Source organism: Cebus imitator, unplaced genomic scaffold, assembly GCF_001604975.1.
Source record: "Cebus imitator isolate Cc_AM_T3 unplaced genomic scaffold, Cebus_imitator-1.0 Scaffold46, whole genome shotgun sequence".
NCBI classification, from domain to species: domain Eukaryota; kingdom Metazoa; phylum Chordata; class Mammalia; order Primates; family Cebidae; genus Cebus; species Cebus imitator.
In genome coordinates this window covers 1420655-1440402 of record NW_016107361.1, presented here as the reverse complement: position 1 = coordinate 1440402, position 19748 = coordinate 1420655, and the positions used below count along the sequence as shown (strand labels likewise).

Genomic DNA, 19748 nt, shown 5'->3' with positions numbered 1-19748 from the left:
AAACAATTTTTTTAAATCATGGATCCACAATCAGTTACACGTGACATTGCCTGAACTCAAATCCTCATATACCTTCTTTTATTACATACTATACTACTGTACCTCTAACCAGGCAAAAATATTCTAAACAACACCTGGTAGCTGCCAGCATCTTAAAAATATACTGTACCTATCATTTCTTAAAATCCCAATAAGAATTTTCAATCTAACTTCCTAATATCTCAATAAACCTTTTTATTTTTTTTTTTAATATAAGTAAAATCTGGTTAAAATGAACAGCAAGAGAGGCCTTTCATAAGAGAAAGAGGGAGCATGCAGACATGGAAGGAAAGGTGGGGAAATGCTCTCGTCAAGGTCCTCACCTCCCACTAACCTGCCCACACTGTCCAGGCAAGAATTCTTTCATTCAATAACATTACAAATCACGTGTTTCACAGTGACAGAGGTGGTAATAAAGGGGTGAATAGGACTCAATGCTTCCCTTCAAAAAGTATCCCATCAAATGGTATTATTCAACAGGCACATACAATGTTGTACTTGTAATATGTTATAGGAGAAGGACCAAAATATTTCTGGGGGGTAGGGAAAGCTTCAAGAAGGAGGGGATATCAGAAACACCACACTCTGGGGATAGTAATAATAAACAGGATTTCACCAAGGTAAAACGAGGGAAGGGAGGAGAACAAGAAGGGTGTTCAGGGAGGGGAAGCAGTGCATACCCCCAGAGACACTATGATACAGCTAAGGAGCTGCAGGTAGTTTAATGGAGCTACAGTGTACCTCAAGTATGCTTTTTGGTGGGGAACTGAAAAGTCACATTGCAAGAAAAGGAGCTCAAGATAACCAAGGGCCACATATCTTAATTAACTTTATAAACCGTGTTTAGGAGTCTGGATTTTCCCTTAGGGAGCCATTGAAGAATTTTAAGCCATAAAAGGAGACATCATAAAAGTATCCTTTCTGAAAGAAAACTTCAACTGTAGTGGGGAAAACACTGGAGGGAGTAAGATCAAAGACAGAAACAGCCAGTCAAAAAGCTTTTATACAAACCCAAGCTCATCTGGCACCGAAACTAAAATTCAGAGATGGAGACTAATTCTAGAGAGGTGAATAGGTGACCACAAGTCCTGTTTACACTAGTTGTCCCAGCTTTGTTATTAACAGTGCCCTTTTCACTCTCAATCCTGGGTTGGTGGGTGAACTGTATGGCCACTCTAAGCATTAAGAAGTGACACTGCCAGGACTTGGTGACTGGCTGAGGAGAGGTGAGATGATGTAGTTGGGAATGACACCCCAAGATTCTAGCTTGAGCAATCGGGTAGATGGTGTTGGCATTCATTGAGTTATTGTAACAAAGGTGTAGGCACCTCAGGGATGCTATATGAGGACTTCCCAAAGAACACATGGGTAACCACATAGTTTTAAGAACTCAATTCCCAGATTCTCAACTTCCACATACACTCTATTCCAAAACTGATCTACCAGAGAATAGACCCAAGATTATGACATTATGCTAATTCTCCTTTCCTACTGCACTCTCCTTTCAAAATTCTCCGATCCCAATTTACCGAAAGGCACTTTTCAGCCCTGTTAAGCTGCTATAGTGCATTGCCCAAGCGTATGAATAATCCCAGGAGAAGCACAGGCAGACTTTAAAATACTAGTGTTAATAAAGTTGTCTTTAATAAAGACACCATAAATCAGAAAAAAATAGTTTTATGTCTTTTTCCATTTTATACATACTTCTGGCAAGGACTAGGCAAAGTGTTAGAAGCATGATATTTTGGCCTATACTTGGGTGGTTCTGAAATCACATATATATTGTACAGTAGGGCAGCACCAAGAGTAATGATTTTTGTTTACTGATCTTGCAACTTCCATTCTCTAGCTATTGTCAGTTCCTTAAGAATAAAGCAAGTCGAAGTCTTGGTAAGTGAAGGCAGACCTATCTTACCTAAGTAACAAAATGCTTTGCCTAATCTGTCTACCTTAGGAATAGAGTTCCTAAATGAAATACTTTTCAAAGAATCCAAGTTAACACTTTTATTTAAATTGATGGAATGACAGTAAGCAAGTTGGTTTGGCTAAGTGGTTTAATGATGACTGGCTTTGTGAAAGAGTTTTGTTGGATAGTTTCCAAAATCCAGATGAACTAAATGTGCAACTTCAAGATTCTAATGAAAATATAAAGTATGTAATTAGATAAAAGCACTTTTTTAAAAATCTTACATTGGCAAACATATGTTAAAATTAATGACTTTTAAATTTTTGAAACCCTTTCTAACTATATTGGATTAAATCAGCTGCCTGGAAATAAAAAAGAAAAAAGCATAATGAATAATATTTTGCTAAGTGCTGGTAAAGCATTTTTAAATACATTTCCTAGAAACTGCGGAGTCGAATTACTATAGTGATCAATTAACAAATTTTAAGTCAGATGGTCTTGAATTCATTGCTTTCAGCTAAACTGATGAAAAACCCAACTGAATGGTCTGAAAAAACACATACCACAGTTTCTTTATCCACTTGCTGATTGATGAGCATTTGGGCTGGTTCCACATTTTTGCTATTGTGAATTGTGCTGCTATAAAACATGCGTGTGCAAGTATCTTTTTCATATAATGACTTCTTTTCCTCTGGGTAGATACCCAGTAGTGAGATCACTGGATCAAATGGTAGTTCTACTTTTAGTTCTTTAAGGAATCTCCACAGTGTTTTCCGTGGTGGTTGTACTAGTTTACATTCCCACCAGCAGTGCAGAAGTGCTCCCTTTTTATCACATCCGCGCCAAAATTTATTATTTTTTATTTTTTGCTAATGGCCATTCTTTGTGGGGGTAAAGTGGTATCATATGATGGTTTTGATTTGCATTTCCCTGATCATTAGTGATGTTGAACATTTTTTCATATACTTGTTAGCCATTTGTATATCTTCTTTCAAGAATTGTCTATCATGTCCTTAGTCCATTTTTTGATGGGAATGTTTTTTTCTTGCTTATTTGAGTTCCTTGTAGATTATGGATACTAGTTCTATGTCAGATGTATAGATTGTGAAGGTTTTCTTCCACTCTGTGGGCTGTTTACTCTGCTGACTGTTCCTTTTGCCGTGCAAAAGCTCTTTAGTTTAATTAAGTCCCACCTATTTATCTTTGTTTTTGTTGCATTTGCTTGTAGGTTCCTGGTCATGAAATCTTTACCTAATCCAATGTCTAGAAAGGTTTTTCCAATGTTATCTTCTAGAATTCTTATAGTTTCAGGTCTTAATGATTTAGGACTTTAATCTAATTCCTCGATCCATATTGAGTTGATTTTTGTATAAGACAAGAGATAAGGATCCAGTTTTAATCTCCATCCTGTGAGTTGCCAGTTATTCAGCACTATTTGTTGAAAAAGGTGTCCTTTCCCCACTTTATTTTTGTTTTGTTGAAGATCAGTTGGCTTTAAGTATTTGGGTTAATTTCTGAGTTCTCTATTCTGTTCCATTGGTCTATGTGCCTATTTTTATACCAGTACCATGCTATTCTGGTGACTATGGCCTTATAGCATAGTTTGAAATCAGGTAATGTGATGCCTCCAGATATGTTCTTTTTGCTCAGTCTTGCTTTGGCTGTATGCACTCTTCTTTGGTTCCACATGAACTTTAGGATATTTTTTTCTAGTTCTGTGAGGAATGATGGTAGTATTCTGATGGGAATTGCAATGGATCTGTAGACTGCATTTGGCAGTATGGTCATTGTCACATCATGGATTCTACCCATCCATGAACATGAAATGTATTTCCACTTGCTTTTAACTTTTCCCCATTATTACATTGGCTATGGGTTTGTCATAGATGGCTTTTATTACATTGAGGTATGTCCCATATATGCCAATTTTGCTGAGGGTTTTAATCATAAAGGGATGCTGAATTTTGTCAAATACTTTCTGCATCTACTGAGATAACTGTGTGATTTTTGTTTTTTGTTTGTTTGTTTCAGATGGAGTCTCGGTCTGTCACCCAGGCTGAAGTGTAGTGGTGTAACATCAGCTCACTGCAACCTCTGCCTCTCGGGTACAAGTGATTCTCCTGCCTCAGCCTCCTGGATAGCTGGGATTACAGGCATATACCACCACATTCAGCTAATTTTTGTATTTTTAGTAGAGACGGGGATTCACTATGTTGGTCAAGCTACTTTCAAACGCCTGACCTCATGATCCACCTGCGTCAGCCTTCCAAAGTGCTGGGATTAAAGGTGTGAGAAATCCTGCCCGGCAGGATTTTTGTTTTTAATTCTGTTTATGTATCACATTTATTGACTTGTGTATGTTAAACCATCCCTGCATCCCTGGTATGAAACACACTTGATCATGGCGGATTATGTTTTTGATATGCTGTTGGATTCGGTTAGCTAGTATTTGGTTCAGGATTTTTGCATCTATTTTCATACAGGATATTGGTCTGTAGTTTTCTTTTTTTGTTATGTCCTTTCCTGGTTTTGATAATAGGGTGATACTGGCTTCACAGAATGATTTAAGGAGGGTTTCCTCTTTATCTTGTAGAATACTGTCAAGATGGTTGGTATTAATTCTTCTTTGAATGTCCAGTAGAATTCAACTGTGAATCCATCTAGTCCTGAACTTTTTCTTTTTGGTAATTGTTTTATTTCCATTTCAATCTTGCTGCTTGTTATTGGTCTGTCAGGGTTTCTAATTCTCCCTGATTTAAGCTGGAGAGTTGTATCTTTCCAGGAATTTATCCATCTCCTTCAGGTTTTCTAGTTTATGCACGTAAAGGCATTCACAGTAGCCTTGAATGACCTTTTGTATTTTGGTGGCATCAGTTGTAATATCTCCCATTTCATTTCTAATTGAACTTATGTGGATCTTCTCTCTTCTTTTCTTGGTTAATCTTGCTAATGGCCTATCAATTTTATTTATCTTTTCAAAGAATCAGCTGTTTCCTTTATCTTTCATATTTCTTTTTGTTTCCATTTCATTTAGTTCTGCTCTGACCTTGGTTATTTCCTTTCCTCTGCTGGATTTGGGTTTGGTTTGTTCTTGTTTATCTAGTTCCTTGAAGTGTGACCTTGGATTGTCTAGCTGTGCTCTTTCAGATTGTTTGATATAGGCATTTAAGACTATGAACTTTCCTCTTAGCACTGCCTTTGCTGTATCTCAGAGGTTTTGATAGCTGTGTCATCATTCAGTTCAAAGTATTTTTTCCACTGAGGTATGAGAGAGTATTTGATATAATTTCAGTTTTCTTAGTTTTATTGAGACTTGTTTTGTGGCCTATCATATGGTCTATTTTGGAGAAAGTTCCACGCACTGATGAATAGAATGTATATTCTGCAGTTGTTGGGTTGAATATTGTATAAGTATCTGCTAAGACCATTTGTTCCAGAGTATAGTCTAAGTCCATTGTTTCTTTGCTGACTTTCTGTCTTGATGACCTGTTTAGTGCTCTCAGTGGAGTACTGAAGTCCCCCACTATTATTGGGTTGCTCTCTATGTCATTACTTAGGTCTAATTGTAATTGTTTTCTAAATTTGGGAGCTCCAATGTTAGATGCATATATATTTAGGATTGTGATATTTTCATGTGGGCCTTTCAACATTATATAATGTCCTTCTTTGTCTTTTTTAACTGCTGTTGCTTTAAAGTTTGTTTTGTCTGATATAAGCCTGCTTGCTTTTGGTGTCTATCTGCATGGAGTATCCTTTTCCACTCCTTTACCTTAAGTTAATGTGAGTCCTTATGTGTTAGGTAAGCGAGTGGGATTTCTTGGCTGGTGTTAAAGAACCTTCTTTTGTCAGATTACCATAATTGTTTTTCTGCTTTCTTCTCCTTTGGGTAGACTATGTCAGAGGAAAGATCTGGGGCTCAAGACTGCTGTTCAGATTCTTTTGTGTGCCATTAGGTATTCCCGTGATATAGCACTCTCCACCTTTTGCTAGGGATGTGGCTTCCCGAGGGCTGCGATGCAGCCTTCTGGATCTATTTCCCTTCTGGATCTAACCACCCAGCTGGGCTACCTTGCTCCAGGCTGGTACTGGGAGTTGTCTGCACAGAGTCCTGTGATGTGAACCATCTTTATGTCTCTCAGCCATGGATACCAGCACAGGGGTGTCTCCTGGGTCCTGCAGGAGCAATCTGCTTCCTTTAAAGGGTCCATGGATTCTCTCAGCTTTCCTGGTATATTTCTGGAGCAAAATTTCATAGTGCAAGTCTCTATACACTGCACTGTCTGTCCAAATGGGAGCTGCAATCTAGTCCTGCCTCCTATCTGCCATTTTCCCCAGAAAATATGTTTAATAGTTATTCAAATGCATAGTATTTTGCTGTTTTAATTAATCGTACAGTGACAACTATGGTAATAATAACTACTCTGAGGGCTCAGTAAAAATAACAGCCTTAACAACTCAGAGGATAAACTTTCAAAATTCCAATTTATATGTATATTACTGATAATATATTTTATTAATAAAAATATAAGAACATTTTATGGAGAAAGTAGAATAGAAATACAAGTTTAAAGACATAAAATGAATAAAGTTTCTGTTTTTTAAAAAACAGCTTGTTCATATAATTTTGTAAAGGTAGATGAAGAATACAAAATTGCTATGAAATATAAATTCACAGGATACATTTAAAAGGAATATGACAATTTATAATCTCAACATTTATGATGAACCAAAGATCTGCATCTACTAAAACTCATAAAATTTTAATTCTCAACCTAAAATTATATACAAGTACATGGTTTTTAAAAACATATTATAGAGCAAGTATGGTGGCTCACTCATACCTGTAATCCTAGCACTTTGGGAGGCCAAGGCGAGGATTACTTGAACTCAGGAATTTGAAACCAGCCTAAGCAATATAGTATGACCTCATCTCTAAAAGAAAAATAAAAAAATCTTGAAAATCACTGCTCTCAGAAACATTTTTTTTAAAAAACAGATTTAGAGGGGAAGATGACTTCAGTTTTGAATATGTTACCTTTGAGGTACCTGAGGGGCACCTGAGTAGTGAATAACAGCTAAAACATCATGTGGACCACACATTTTAAAGCACTAGTCTGTGTATTTTTTATAGATTCCCTCAATCATATCCCTTTGAAGTTGGTACTATTACTATCCTCACTTTATAAACGGAGGAACTGAGGTACAGAAAAGTTAGGGAGAGTCACTCAATGCCACACAGCTCTCCAGGGTAGCAGAGTGTGGTTTGAACCAATACAGTCTGAATCCAGATTTTAACACAACGTAGCCCCTCCTGAAACACCTGAGTTGAAAATAGGAATTTGAGGCTTAGTCTTTAGATACAATTTAAACCAAGGAAAAGATGAGATTACCGAGGAAAAGTAACACATGTTCATCAGCAGGAAGATGAGAGCTTCAGTACTATGGGGCCCTCTGTAGATGGTTCCGGTATTCCTTTCCAGGCCCTGGACTCTTGAAAACCCACCCACCCCACTGTTTCCCAGATACGCTTCATGTATTGTTGTCAGCCCTCCCAGGATACTGCACTGCTTATGACATTCTCCGTGAAGTCAAAGGGTTACCTGAGAAGAACTTTCTGCTTCTTGATCTTTCCCTTCTGTTCCTCCAACAGATGCTTGAAGACATCTCAGATAGTTTCATTCTGCAGTAATCCAGCATGACTATCTTCCTTTCTTTCTTTCCAACAGGATTCACATCATCACACATATTTTATCAGTCATTATTGGTGCTTTCCAGAACATACAATCACAGAACATGAAACCTTACACACATTACAAAATACAGCAACAGGATGAAAGAAAGAGGGCCACTACTCATGGCAGAGAGGACACACTTGAGTGTGCCTGCTAGAATTCAATACTTAGAGTGCTTGGGGGGCAGGAAAGAGAATACAAATATTAATACATACATATTTTTATTTATGTGCTTAAGGAAATTATCTCAGAAATAAACAGTATCAGAAAAGGTAGTACTAAATGTGTGGACCTGAACAGAGTTCAGAGCGTAAGAGAATCAAGGACAAAATACTGGCGCATACCAACATTTTATGGAACAAGCAGTGGAATCATGATCATAAAGACTAAATAGGAATAACTAGAGAAAACAGGAAAAGAGGGAAACAAAAAATAGTGCCAGAAGAACAAGATGAGAACATTTCAAAAATGGGCAAGTTGTTAGTATAAAAGCAACAGAAAAGTCAAGTAAGATAAGGACCAATACAGTCTCTTAGATTTAGCAATTGGCAAGGCAGGGCCAGTTTCAGTGATGTGATTGGGATCAAAGCGGTAGGGAAAGACGTTTAAGAAACAATGGGATTTCAGAAGTGAATGTGAGAAACTTAGACAAGGTTTTCTGAAGTTTACGCGTGATGCAGAGGGAGCCGCGTGAGCAGATAGAGGAGGGAAAGAGAGGTAGGGACAGGTGGTTCTAAATGGGAGAAACCTGAATATGCCCAAACACTGACTAGAAAGAGGGAGCAGGTAGAGTCGAGAGACACAAAAAAGAAAAAGTGAGGTGGTAAGATCTAGCTCACAGACACTGGTGACAGGAGAGGAAAGGAAGGATAAAAAGCAACTAAGTGTGTTTGGGGGTGGGGTAATCAAGAAGGTGGGAAGTTTCTGATTGCTTTTATTGTCTTGGCAAAGCAAAAACAGAGTTCACTAGTGGAAGACAATGTTTGCATGCTGTCTTCATCTGTGTGCTTCACGTTTTCCTCCTCCTTTAACTTCTGAAGTAAAAGGGCAGCAGATCCAGCAGCCTGATTCTCAATGCCACGATGATTTCCATATTCTGAGAAAAGCCCTAATTATACACAACTTCTGTCTTTCAAGGAGTAATTTGTAAAGGAGCCTCAAGTGCTAACATAAGACATAACTATAATTTCCGGGAATTTTCTGTAAGTCAAACTAAGGCCCTAATATAAGATACCTACATCCCCACACACACCAGTCTGGATCAAGAAGGAAACTGACTGGTACAAGCCAAAGTATAATAGAAAATAAGCTCTCTGCCCAGGCGAGGTGCTTTCCCTTTTAAAACAAATCTTAAAACCAGAAGTAGTATTGAAATATCACATTTATATTTATTATTGCTTTCAATATCAACAAAACTAATCTCCAAAATCTCTAAAGGTGTTTAAGAGTCTACAGATTAATTTTTTTCTTTCTTCCAGACTTTTTCCTTCTCCCTTCATTCTGCTAATATCACCAACAATATTTTCTCCCATCCTAGTTTCAACAGGAAAGGCCTTTTACATGTTTAATGCCTTATCATCTACAAAGAGCTTTCATGTGTTCTGATTTAGTCCTACCAGTAATCCTGAGAGTTGAGGAGAAAAGGCATTTCATGTCAATTTACAGATAAGCATATCAAGACTCAGAAATATTAAGTGATTTGACCATTTACTAGGAGCAGACACAGAACTCAAACCTGTCTTGTGACTCCAAAGGCAGCTATCAGTATCACCAGATCACAATCCATTTATAACAACTTCTGAAAACCTAAAAGATGGCTCAGGTTCCTTCCAGCCTCTGACTAATTTCAAATACACTGGTTCTTAAAGGGAAGACACCTGTGCTGCTGCAATTTCAGTTATTTTGCATATCATTGCAACAGATCTCACCATGCCTCTCCCATAATAAGGAACCTGAATACTTGTGAAGCAACAACTAATATTGCTCATAGACATCTGAGGATGCACATGCATCTCTAATCATAGAGAAATCCTAAGCATCAGCAGCAGAGGATGTATGACATTACTACTCAGTGAAAGTAACAATGTTTCTGGTTTCTGCCTAATGTAAAGAACACAAACAAGCAAGCCCTCATACTTCTGAACAAGTCAGAATAACTATTCCCAGTGTATTCATGATTATTCGTTTTCTTTTGCAGCTATAACAAATCACCATAAATGTGGTGGCTTAAAACAACAGAAATTTATGGCCAGGCATAGTGGCTCACACTCGTAATCCCAACACTTTGGGAGGCTGAGGCAGGTGGATCACAAGGTCAAAAGATAGAGACCAACCTGGCCAACACGGTGAAACCCCATTTCTACTAAAAATACAAAAATTAGCTAGGCATGGTGGCACATGCCTGTAGTCTCATCTACTTGGGAGGCTAAGGCAGGAGAATTGCTTGAACCCAGAGGCAGAGGTTGCAGTGAGCCAAGATCATGCCACTGTACTCCAGCCTAGGGGACAGAGAAAGACTCCATCTCAAAATAAACAAACAAACAGAAACAATACAAATTTATTATCTTACAGTTCTGGAGGTCAGAAGTCCAAAATGGATCTCACTGGACTAAAATCAAAGTATAGGCAGGGCTGCATTCCTGCTGGAGGTCAGGGGAGAATCTGTTTCTTTGCCTTTTCCAGCTTCTAGAGGCTGCCTGCGTTCCTTGGCTCAAGGTCTCTTCCAGTAACTGCATCACTCGTATCTCTGCTTCTATTGTTACATCATCTCTTTCACTCTCTGGCCTCACTTTTCACGTGTAAGGACATTTGTGATTACACTGATCTCACCTGGTTAGTTAACCTCCCCATTTTAAGATCCTTAATCACATCTGTAACTCCCTTTTTGCCATGCAAGGTAACATTCACAGGTGCCAGGGATTAAGATGTGGCGCAGAGAGAGCTCTAGTGTTGTTCAAAGCTAAGACACCCCCCTAGCTGAGCTGCTGAGCCATCTACCATGTGAAGAGAACAAGAAGTACCCGTTGAGGGAGCAATGGAACTGGTCATAGGCAGTCCTAGAATGCAAAGAGGGGAGCAAACTTCTCTGGAAGTGCTGCCCTTCTGCATTAATGGTTAGTACTTACTGAGAATTTTAAAACTTATAATAAATGGTGGGATCATTTGATAAATCCAGGTCTCTGGCTCCCAAATGTGTTCTTATAATCCCTTTGACAGATTGCCTCACACCCACCTCAAATGGAGGCTGATAATTTTTGCAAAGTCAAACCAAGGTCCTAATCAAGACTTGCACAGACCACTGTGGATCAAGAAGGAATTCAGATGGCATAGGTCAAAGCAGAAAATAGATGCTCTGCCCAGGCAAGGTGCTTCCCCTTTTTGGTTTTGTTGTTGTTTTTGTTGTTGTTGTTTTGAGACAGGGTCTCACTCTGTTGACAAGACTGGAATGCAGTGGTGTGGTCACAGCTCACTGCAGCCTCAACTTCCCAAGTGTATTAGTCCATTCTCACACTCCTATAGAGACATACCCAAGACTGAGTAATTTATAAAGAAAAGAGGCTTAATGGACTCGACTCACAGTTCTGCATGGCTGGGGAAGTCTCAGGAAACTTGCAATCATGGCAGAAGGGGAAGCAGGTACATTTTACATGGTGCCAGGTGAGAGAGAGCAAATGCGAAGGAGGAACTATCAGGCACTTATAAAACCATCAGATCTCATAAGACTTCACTATCATGAGAACAGCATGGGAGAAACCACCCCCATAATCCAATCACTTCCCTCCTTCAACACATGAGGATTATAATTCGAAATCAGATTTGGGTGGGGACACAGAACCAAACCATATCACAGAGTTCAAGCAATCCCCCCATCTTTCAGCTTCCCAAATAGCTGGGAATACAGGCATGAACCACCACGTCCAGCCCCTTTTTGTCTGTAAGAAAAAGAACCACGAGTATGTGGCCCTCACGGTGCACCTTTAAGAAACTATCATAAAAGCTTGAATTAACGTGTGCAGCTTTCATTCCATTGTGTTATTTCAGTCCCAATAAATACATCCTCATGAAGAAATGTTTTTTTCAAGACAGACTCTCTGTCACTCTGTTGCCCAGGGCAGAGTACAATGGCACAATCTTGGCTCACTGCAACCTCCACCTCCTGGGTTCAAGTAATTCTCCTGCCTCAGCATCATGAGTAGCTGAGATTACAGGCACCTGCTACCACACCTGGCTAATTTTTGTATTTTTAGTAGGGATAGGGTTTTACCATACTGGCCAGGCTGGTCTCGAACTCCCAAGCTCCGGCAATCTGCCCACCTCAGCCTCCCAAAGTGCTGGGATTACAGGCATGAGTCACTGCCCCCGGCCAAAATGTTTTTATTTCTTAAAGGTTCTTTTACAGACCCTACCTGAGAACTAAAGTTAAAAACATTACAGTGCCCAGCGTGTTTCAAATCAAGTCAGCTATAGTTCTTAGACAGCAGTTTGCCTTAACAAGGTTTATCTCTGTCTAGATGTTAATTTATACATGGGGAACACCTGAATCAATGCATTCGTTGGATGAATATCCCAGGACTTAGTTTCATGGAATATAGAGTTAACAACATTTGTGCTTTTAAAAAATTTTCATGTAATGCTCCAGACAGTAAATTCTCTTTCCCCAAAATTCCTGAATCGGAGAACACTGTTATAGATGGCCTGCACGTATCAGGCATTCATTAAATAACTGCTGAATGACAGCACAGGAACACAAAAATACATGAAGGCCTAAATGAAGCCATCCTACAACAGGGTCAATCTGAGAAGTGTACTTATTAGAAAATACCACTTAATCCTTCTCTTAATAAACATTAAGTATGTAAGTTACATATAACAAGAAAATTTTTCAGCACCCAAAGTCTTATATGCATGCAAGTCAGGATATTACAGTGGCTGAAAAGTCTTGGAGACACTCAGACTTGGGGTGGAATTCTGGTCCTAATACCTGCTGATTATGTGACCTTGGGAAAGGTGCGTAACTTTCATTTGTGTTGCATCATCTCTAATAGTAAGATAATACTTTGGAGAACTGTTCTGAGCATATAATTTCAACATACAAAAATGTTTAGAGTCTCTGGTGCACTGATGATGATTGTGGTAATGATGACGAATGATGAGTTCCAGGGTTCTAGGTTCTCCTGGTCCTCCAGTGCAGACAACTTCTCTGCCATGTGAAGTCTCAAATGTACAGTAATTCAAGCAACATTCATAAAAACCATTACTTGGTTTTTAAGACAAAGTTTTTTGTTTTGTTTTGTTTTTGAAATGGAGTCTTGCTCTGTTGCCAGGCTGGAGTGCAGTGGTGCAATCTCAGCTCACTGCAACCTCCGCCTCCCAGATTCAAACAATTACCCTGCCTCAGCCTCCTGGGTAGCTAGGACCACAGGCCCATGCCACCATGCCCAGCTAATTTTTTGTATTTTAGTAGAGATGGGGTTTCACCATGCTGGCCAGGCTGGTCTCAGTCTCCTGACCGCATGATCTGCCTGCCTCAGCCTCCCAAAACGCTGGGATTATAGGTGTAAGCCACCACACCCGACCAACAAAGATTTTTTTTTAACCATATCCTGTACTATTTTAACACAAGGTTATTTTTTTAATCCTTGTTTTAAGTAACTATCAGAAAGCAAAGAAAGTCAGATAAGGTCTATATAACTTCAGCAAGACAGTAAATCTTTCCAGGCAAGGTCTGACGTTATAGATAAGATCAGAAAACTGTAGTTTTCTCTACTAGGAAAAATGTTATTTCAAAAACATGAATGTAGCACATGATACCTTCTTTACCTTCAATTTAATCTTTCTGTATAGATTTACAGTTCTGCTATATTTATTTGTGGTCTGTAGAAGACAGAATTCACTGAACTTCTAAACATGTCTGTTCCCCTTTTATGCAACATGCTACAATGCCCACTGGCCTTTAGAAAGTTATTCCTTTCTATGGGAAGCTATACAACATATCCAATTTTTCATTCCTACCTTGTGAAATCCTCCTGTGAAACAGAACAGATTAAGGAACTAGCTCAAGAAAAATCACAGTTTATCACCATCAATAGCATTCCATTTGCCTGCCTCTTCTCATCCTAGTACATTCTTAGGACAGAGCACAGAAATGCCACTCAGAAAATCATGTTCTTTACTGAATACACCCCAAATGACCCAGTAGAGGCTGGGAGAATGAATGAAGGAAGAGGAAGAAATCTTCATTTCAACAGCAGTTGAACAGGATGAAAAATAAAAGGCAAGTTCAATAAGGTATTTCTAAGATAAGCATGTGAGCATTCTATATAATGAGGCTATACCAATCTGAAGCTAAGATCTTTCTTAGACTAAACTAAAAGTCACATTAATGAATATCCTGTCATGCTTCAAAATCTTTATCTCCAAAGTTTTTCAATTGTGGTGAATTTCTTAGTAACTCTCTACTATTCAACCAGACTGGAGGATCTTCTGAGTTAACCTTTGTGAACAACTGATCTAAGAACTAAAAGCTAAGCTCCTTTTAATTACTCGTATTTCTTCATGTTCATGAATAAAAAACCTCTACTTATTTTATTTTGTAACAGCTCATCTCACTTATAAAACTTAAGTAGTCACTTTTTTTTACACTATTATTATTCTCTTTCTTAAAAGGCAATTAATATCTGTCACTTCAAGAGACTAGCCATTTGCCTTCTAACACATATTAAATGGCATGTTCAGTCCTCCATGTTCACTCATGCTTTGCATTCACTATTAAGGCTGCAAATCTGGAAACCACACAAGCCATCTGCAAAGAGGACTACACATGTACAGAAGCTAAGAATCCAGCAACTCTACAGACTTTTGGCAGAAAAGGGAAAAAACGCAAATAAATTATCAGGGGAAAACATGTTTGAGATTTTCAGGCTTTTTCAGTGACAAAGAACTTACTTAACCACCTAAAACTACATCAAGAAAAGCCAGAGATAGAGTGAAATTTATAACCAGAAGAATTTAACATGAAGTCACTGTACTCACCGTCTGATGGCTTCTGTCACAGTAACGCAGCCCAAAATAATCTATCTCCACAAGGTTTACGTGATGGAATACATGGTCAAGGACAACGGAACCTTTCGTTGACTTCTGCAAAAATAATTCAGTTTTATATTTTTAACTGCCTTTTTGTTCCAAAGTAGGACACAATCATGGTTCTCATCTTTTATTAGCTTCATTCACAATAGCAGCAATTTTATTAAACCATGGTTCCCTCCTTAAGTTTTGCCTCAATTATGAAGAAAAAATACGATTTAAAGCAAAGTATATTATAGAAATTTCTGTGGAAAATAATTTTAAATCATAGGTTTTAAATTAATATAAGCTTCTTTCTTCTGGGATTGTAAATTATCTTTAGCACAAAGTTCTTCTTTTAATAAAGATAAACTTTTATATGAAGAACATCTAATTAATGCATCGAAAAAAACACTCTGGTTAAAAAGCTCATGATTCTTTTCATTTTAAAAAGCAATTTTCACCTACAGCAATACTCTTACAATGAATACAGAACATACATAAAATTAACAATAGTCAAATCTTTTATCTTCAATCCTCGAATAATAAACTCATAGATTAAAGCTGCTAAAGCTAATGTTGTGAAAAGCCCTTGTGAAGATATTTCACTTATCTCTTTCATGTAAGCACAGACATAAAATTTTTCTTTTGACTACTTTTAAAATACTGTTATCTACCTAAAAAGCTAATCTCTCTTCTCTCCTCACCTACTACAATACAGATTCTTTAAATTAAGATTCTTATCATCTAACATACTAAAAATCAATTATTCACACATGTAAGAAGCACTTCATCAGCAAGCACTACTCCACACGCCACATTAACTTGGAAAATAATCCATTTTTATAGTACAGGTATAGATATATAGCCTCTTCCTTTCTCTTGCCCCATCGCTGGCTGATATAACAAGGTAATAAAAGAAATCCCACAAGAAGTCTCACATTATGATAATAAAGGAGGGCTTTTGTTTAATTGCATCAGCCCTCAGAAAATTACCAGGACACATTTATCCATGTATGGTGAGCACTTAATACTGCACTGCTTTTAGAAAATGGATTGTTAACATGAAGGAAATGTTTTTATTAAATGTATTATAAAATGGGCAATATGAGGTTATAAAAGTACACACCAGGAAAATACAGTTCTTGTTATAAATTCCATAGGTATTTTGTTTACCTCTAAATAAGTTTGGCTAACTTTAACTCATCCCTTTTTCAAAGTCTATTAAATAATTTATAAACAAAAAGCCCTTCCATGATGAATCTTTAGGTTATTGGACATTTTCTGCAATAATCACAATGCCATAGCCTGTAAATGTCTCTGTGCTCATGTACCTGTGTATTTCTCTTGGATAAAAATCTTTAAGTGAAATTACTCATCTGAAGGATACGTATACAAGTACTTATAATTACAGTGGGCATTGCCAAAAAGACCATTACAACTCATTCAATGAGAGTATATGTTTTCCCACACCCTTGCCAACATTTGGATTGCACAAATTTTTTCCAATCTGATCGAGCAAAAAAAAAAAAAAAGAGGGGATAAAGGAATTGTTTTAATTTACATTTTCCTGACATTAATAAAAGCAAGCACTCTTTCATGTGCTTACCAGCCAATTGCATTTCCTAGCCTTTGAGTTAGGCATTCCCTAACCCAAAGTTTATGAGTAAATTCTCCTAAGTACTTCTAAATACTTGTAGAATTTTACTTAGCTCTTCACTCCATCTGGAAATTATTTTCGTTCTTGGGATAAGGGCCTAACTTTGGTTCCAAATGGATAGACAACTGCACCACCATTTACTGAAAAAGCCAGCATTTCCCTGTTGATTTGAAACAACTTTATCATCTATTAAATGAATCCCCATTATTCCATCTCATGGGTTATTCCAGAACCAGTATCCTCAAGATTTTAACGTATGTAGTTTAATTTTGATATCCATCGTTCTTTTTCAAAATGATTTTTGCCAATTCTTAAACATTTTTCTCTACTCAGGGAAGTTTAGAACAAGCTTGCCAACTGAATAAATGATTCTGCTGGGGATTTAACTGGAATTAAATTTAACTGACAGATGATGTGGTAGAGGGAGGTAAAGATACTATATTTACAGAGTGAAACCTCTATGTTTGTCTTTTATATCCTTCGAGGAAATTTTACACTTTTATGTGGGTCTTACAAAATTCTAGATAGGCTTTGTGGCAGGCAAATTTACCAAATGTCCCTCACCCCCGAAGATATCCTGCCCTGACCTCTGGAACCTGGACGATGAGAATACCACCCCTATGATTGTGTTATGCTATATGGCACAGTTGACCTTAAGATAGGGAAATCACGGAAGCGGGCCTAATACATGGGCTCTAAAAAGCACAGCACTTTCTCCAGCAGAAGGGAAAAGCGGGGGTAAAGTCAACTATATTCAAACCATGAGAAGAGTTCTATAATGTCCTGTCACTTGAAAGATGAAAGGGGCTATCTGAGAAGAATGGGAACAGCCTCAAGGACTTGAGGGGAGCCCCCAGCTAACAGCCAGCAAATAAATAGGAACCTCAGTCCTACAACCACAAAAGCGGGATTCTGCCAAGAGCCAACAAGGGTTTGGAAGCCAATTCTTTCTGAGTGTCTTCAGATAAGTGCTCAGCTGACTAACACCTTGATTTCAGCCTTGTAGGACCCTGCAGGGAAGCCAGCCATACCATCCTAGACTTCTGGCCGACAGAACTGTGAAATAATAAATGGCAATATGTTTAAACCATTATGCTTGTGGTAATTTGTTATACAGCAATAGAAAATAATACAGGATCATTCTTAGGTATTTTAATTTTGCTGCTATTATACTTTCTGACTGGCTATTGCTAATGTATTGGAAAACCAACTAATTTTCCCTGTCAGTCTTATTCCTAGCCATCTTGCTAAATTCTTGTCAGTTTGTCTATGGGGTCTTCTCAGAAAATCACTTTTCAAAATGCCTCCTCCACATTTATTTCTTCTTTTCTTACTGCATGGGTTAATTCCTTCTTTTCTTACTGACTGGTTATTAAAAGAGTAACTAGAAGTTTTGAGAACACGTACCCTGTCTTCTTCCTGGCTGTAATGGAATTGCTTCTAAAATTTCACCACTAAGTATAATGCCTGGTGTATGGCCCTAACACATATCTTTAATCAAATAGATGGTTCCTTCAATTCTGCTTTTTTGGTCTTAATTCTGTTTTGGTCTTTAATCAATGACTATTAATTGTATCAACTTATTTTGGGGAAACAAAGATGAGTATATGATGTTTGTCCTTTCAGCTCTGAGTTACATTAAAAGAGTTTCTAATGCCAAATCTTCTTAGAGAAATTCCCGTTTTAGTCCTTTTTGTTCTGGGTACATATCAAACTATCTGCCTATGTGCAAAGAATCCCCCTGTGTGAGTCTTGATAGAGGCAGGAATCAGGCTCCCGAATAACTAACAGCCAGGTCACAGGCATATGATCTGTGGCTTCAGCCAAGGACTTACTTCTGAGCAAAAGTTTAGGTTTAATTCATGGATTGGCTCCCAATAGTAAGGGAGTATCCAATAGCAAAGGCATCCAAAGATTCAATCAGCTGTGACAAGCAGCAGGAATGACTGATTCCTGAGCCAGATTTTCCAACATTCTTATCCTTTTTCTTTTCTTTTTTTTTTTTTTTTTTTTTTTCCCCTTTTCCTGAGATAAGGTCTCACTCTGTTACCCAGGCTGGAATGCAGTGATGCGAACTGGGCTCACCATGACCTCCAAGTGATCCTCCTGCCTCAGCCTCCTGAATACCTGGGACTACAGGCATGTACCACCACACCCAGCTACAGCATTCTTGAGGTATAAAATAGGAACATTCAGGCAATCTACCACCTTCATTTTCTGAATATGTATGTTTGGCCCAAGAGGCAGGCCAGTATCCCAAGTAAAAATCCTGAGTAACAATCCAGAAAACTGGATCCAACTGTATACTAAAAATATCATGTTGAATACAAAAAGTTTATCCTTTTTGTAAGTGCATCCTTGGTGTAAGTGCATCAAGTATGAATTCTTAAAGTAAATCCTGTCCAATGTAACTATGCAAAGAATTTACTGGAAAGACACTGAGTATCTCAGAGGCTCTACGGAACTTCTTATGATCCCCATCTAACCCACAGCCACTAAGCTTGGAAAGCTCAATCCATCACTACAGCCTTTCACAGTTCTTTCGCCCATGTTTTAGACTATGGTTTTCACCTTCAACTGTTTCCCGTTTGCCTTTCAGGAATTTTTCTTATCATGTCTGGTCCACTGAGACCAGATCGCACTGCTGCACCCCAGCCTGGGTGACAGAGTGAGACTCTGTCTCTTTGATCTAAAATTCTAGATCATATTTTCTTACTTTCCAAATTTTCTTACTGTAAAAAATGCACATACCTTTCCTCTTACTTAAAAATATTTCTGGAATGCTGGCATATGAAGATAGTCTTCCATTTTGTTCTAATCTCACTTTCAGGTCCTTTCTCCCATCTAGGCACAGAGAGAAATACATGGAGTAGCTAGAGCAGGTAGAGTCACACAACTCTACCTAATTCTTCTATCCCAAACAGGTAAACGAGAAGTGGTTCGTGAACAAAGAGGAAACAATTATGCGTGAAATTAAGTATAACAATGAAATGGTGGAAATTTTAAAAATATGTAAATCAAGTCTGTCTTTATGCAAACTATATTTGTCCTATGTCCAGTAGAAATGTTAGGGTTTTCAAATAAATATAATCTACTTATAAAGCATAAAATGTATCTAAAATACTCTACTCACAAAGGTTATACACAAAAGCTCAGAAAACCAGCTCAGCAGTTTAGAAAGCATATAGAAATTCTAAAATTTTCATGCAGAGGAAGAAATCATCAAATTTGAAAATTTTCCAAACAATCATTCCAAAACTACCAAAACATACCAATCTTTTGTGATAATTTTGCATGTATATAGAATCTGGTGCTGCAAATACTTTGCAAATATTATCCTTTAGCTTCT

At 37.9% G+C, this 19748-nt stretch overlaps 1 protein-coding gene across 1 annotated transcript in view; it reads right to left on the bottom strand.

The window, feature by feature from the left end:
* Positions 1–19748, bottom strand: part of EPB41L4A (erythrocyte membrane protein band 4.1 like 4A) — a 263329-nt gene that overhangs the window by 139897 nt on the left and 103684 nt on the right. Inside the window, exon 2 of the mRNA XM_017527203.2 lies at positions 14710–14814. Within this exon, the coding sequence (XP_017382692.1) occupies positions 14710–14814 (105 nt within the window). The remainder of the gene's footprint in view (positions 1–14709; positions 14815–19748) is intronic.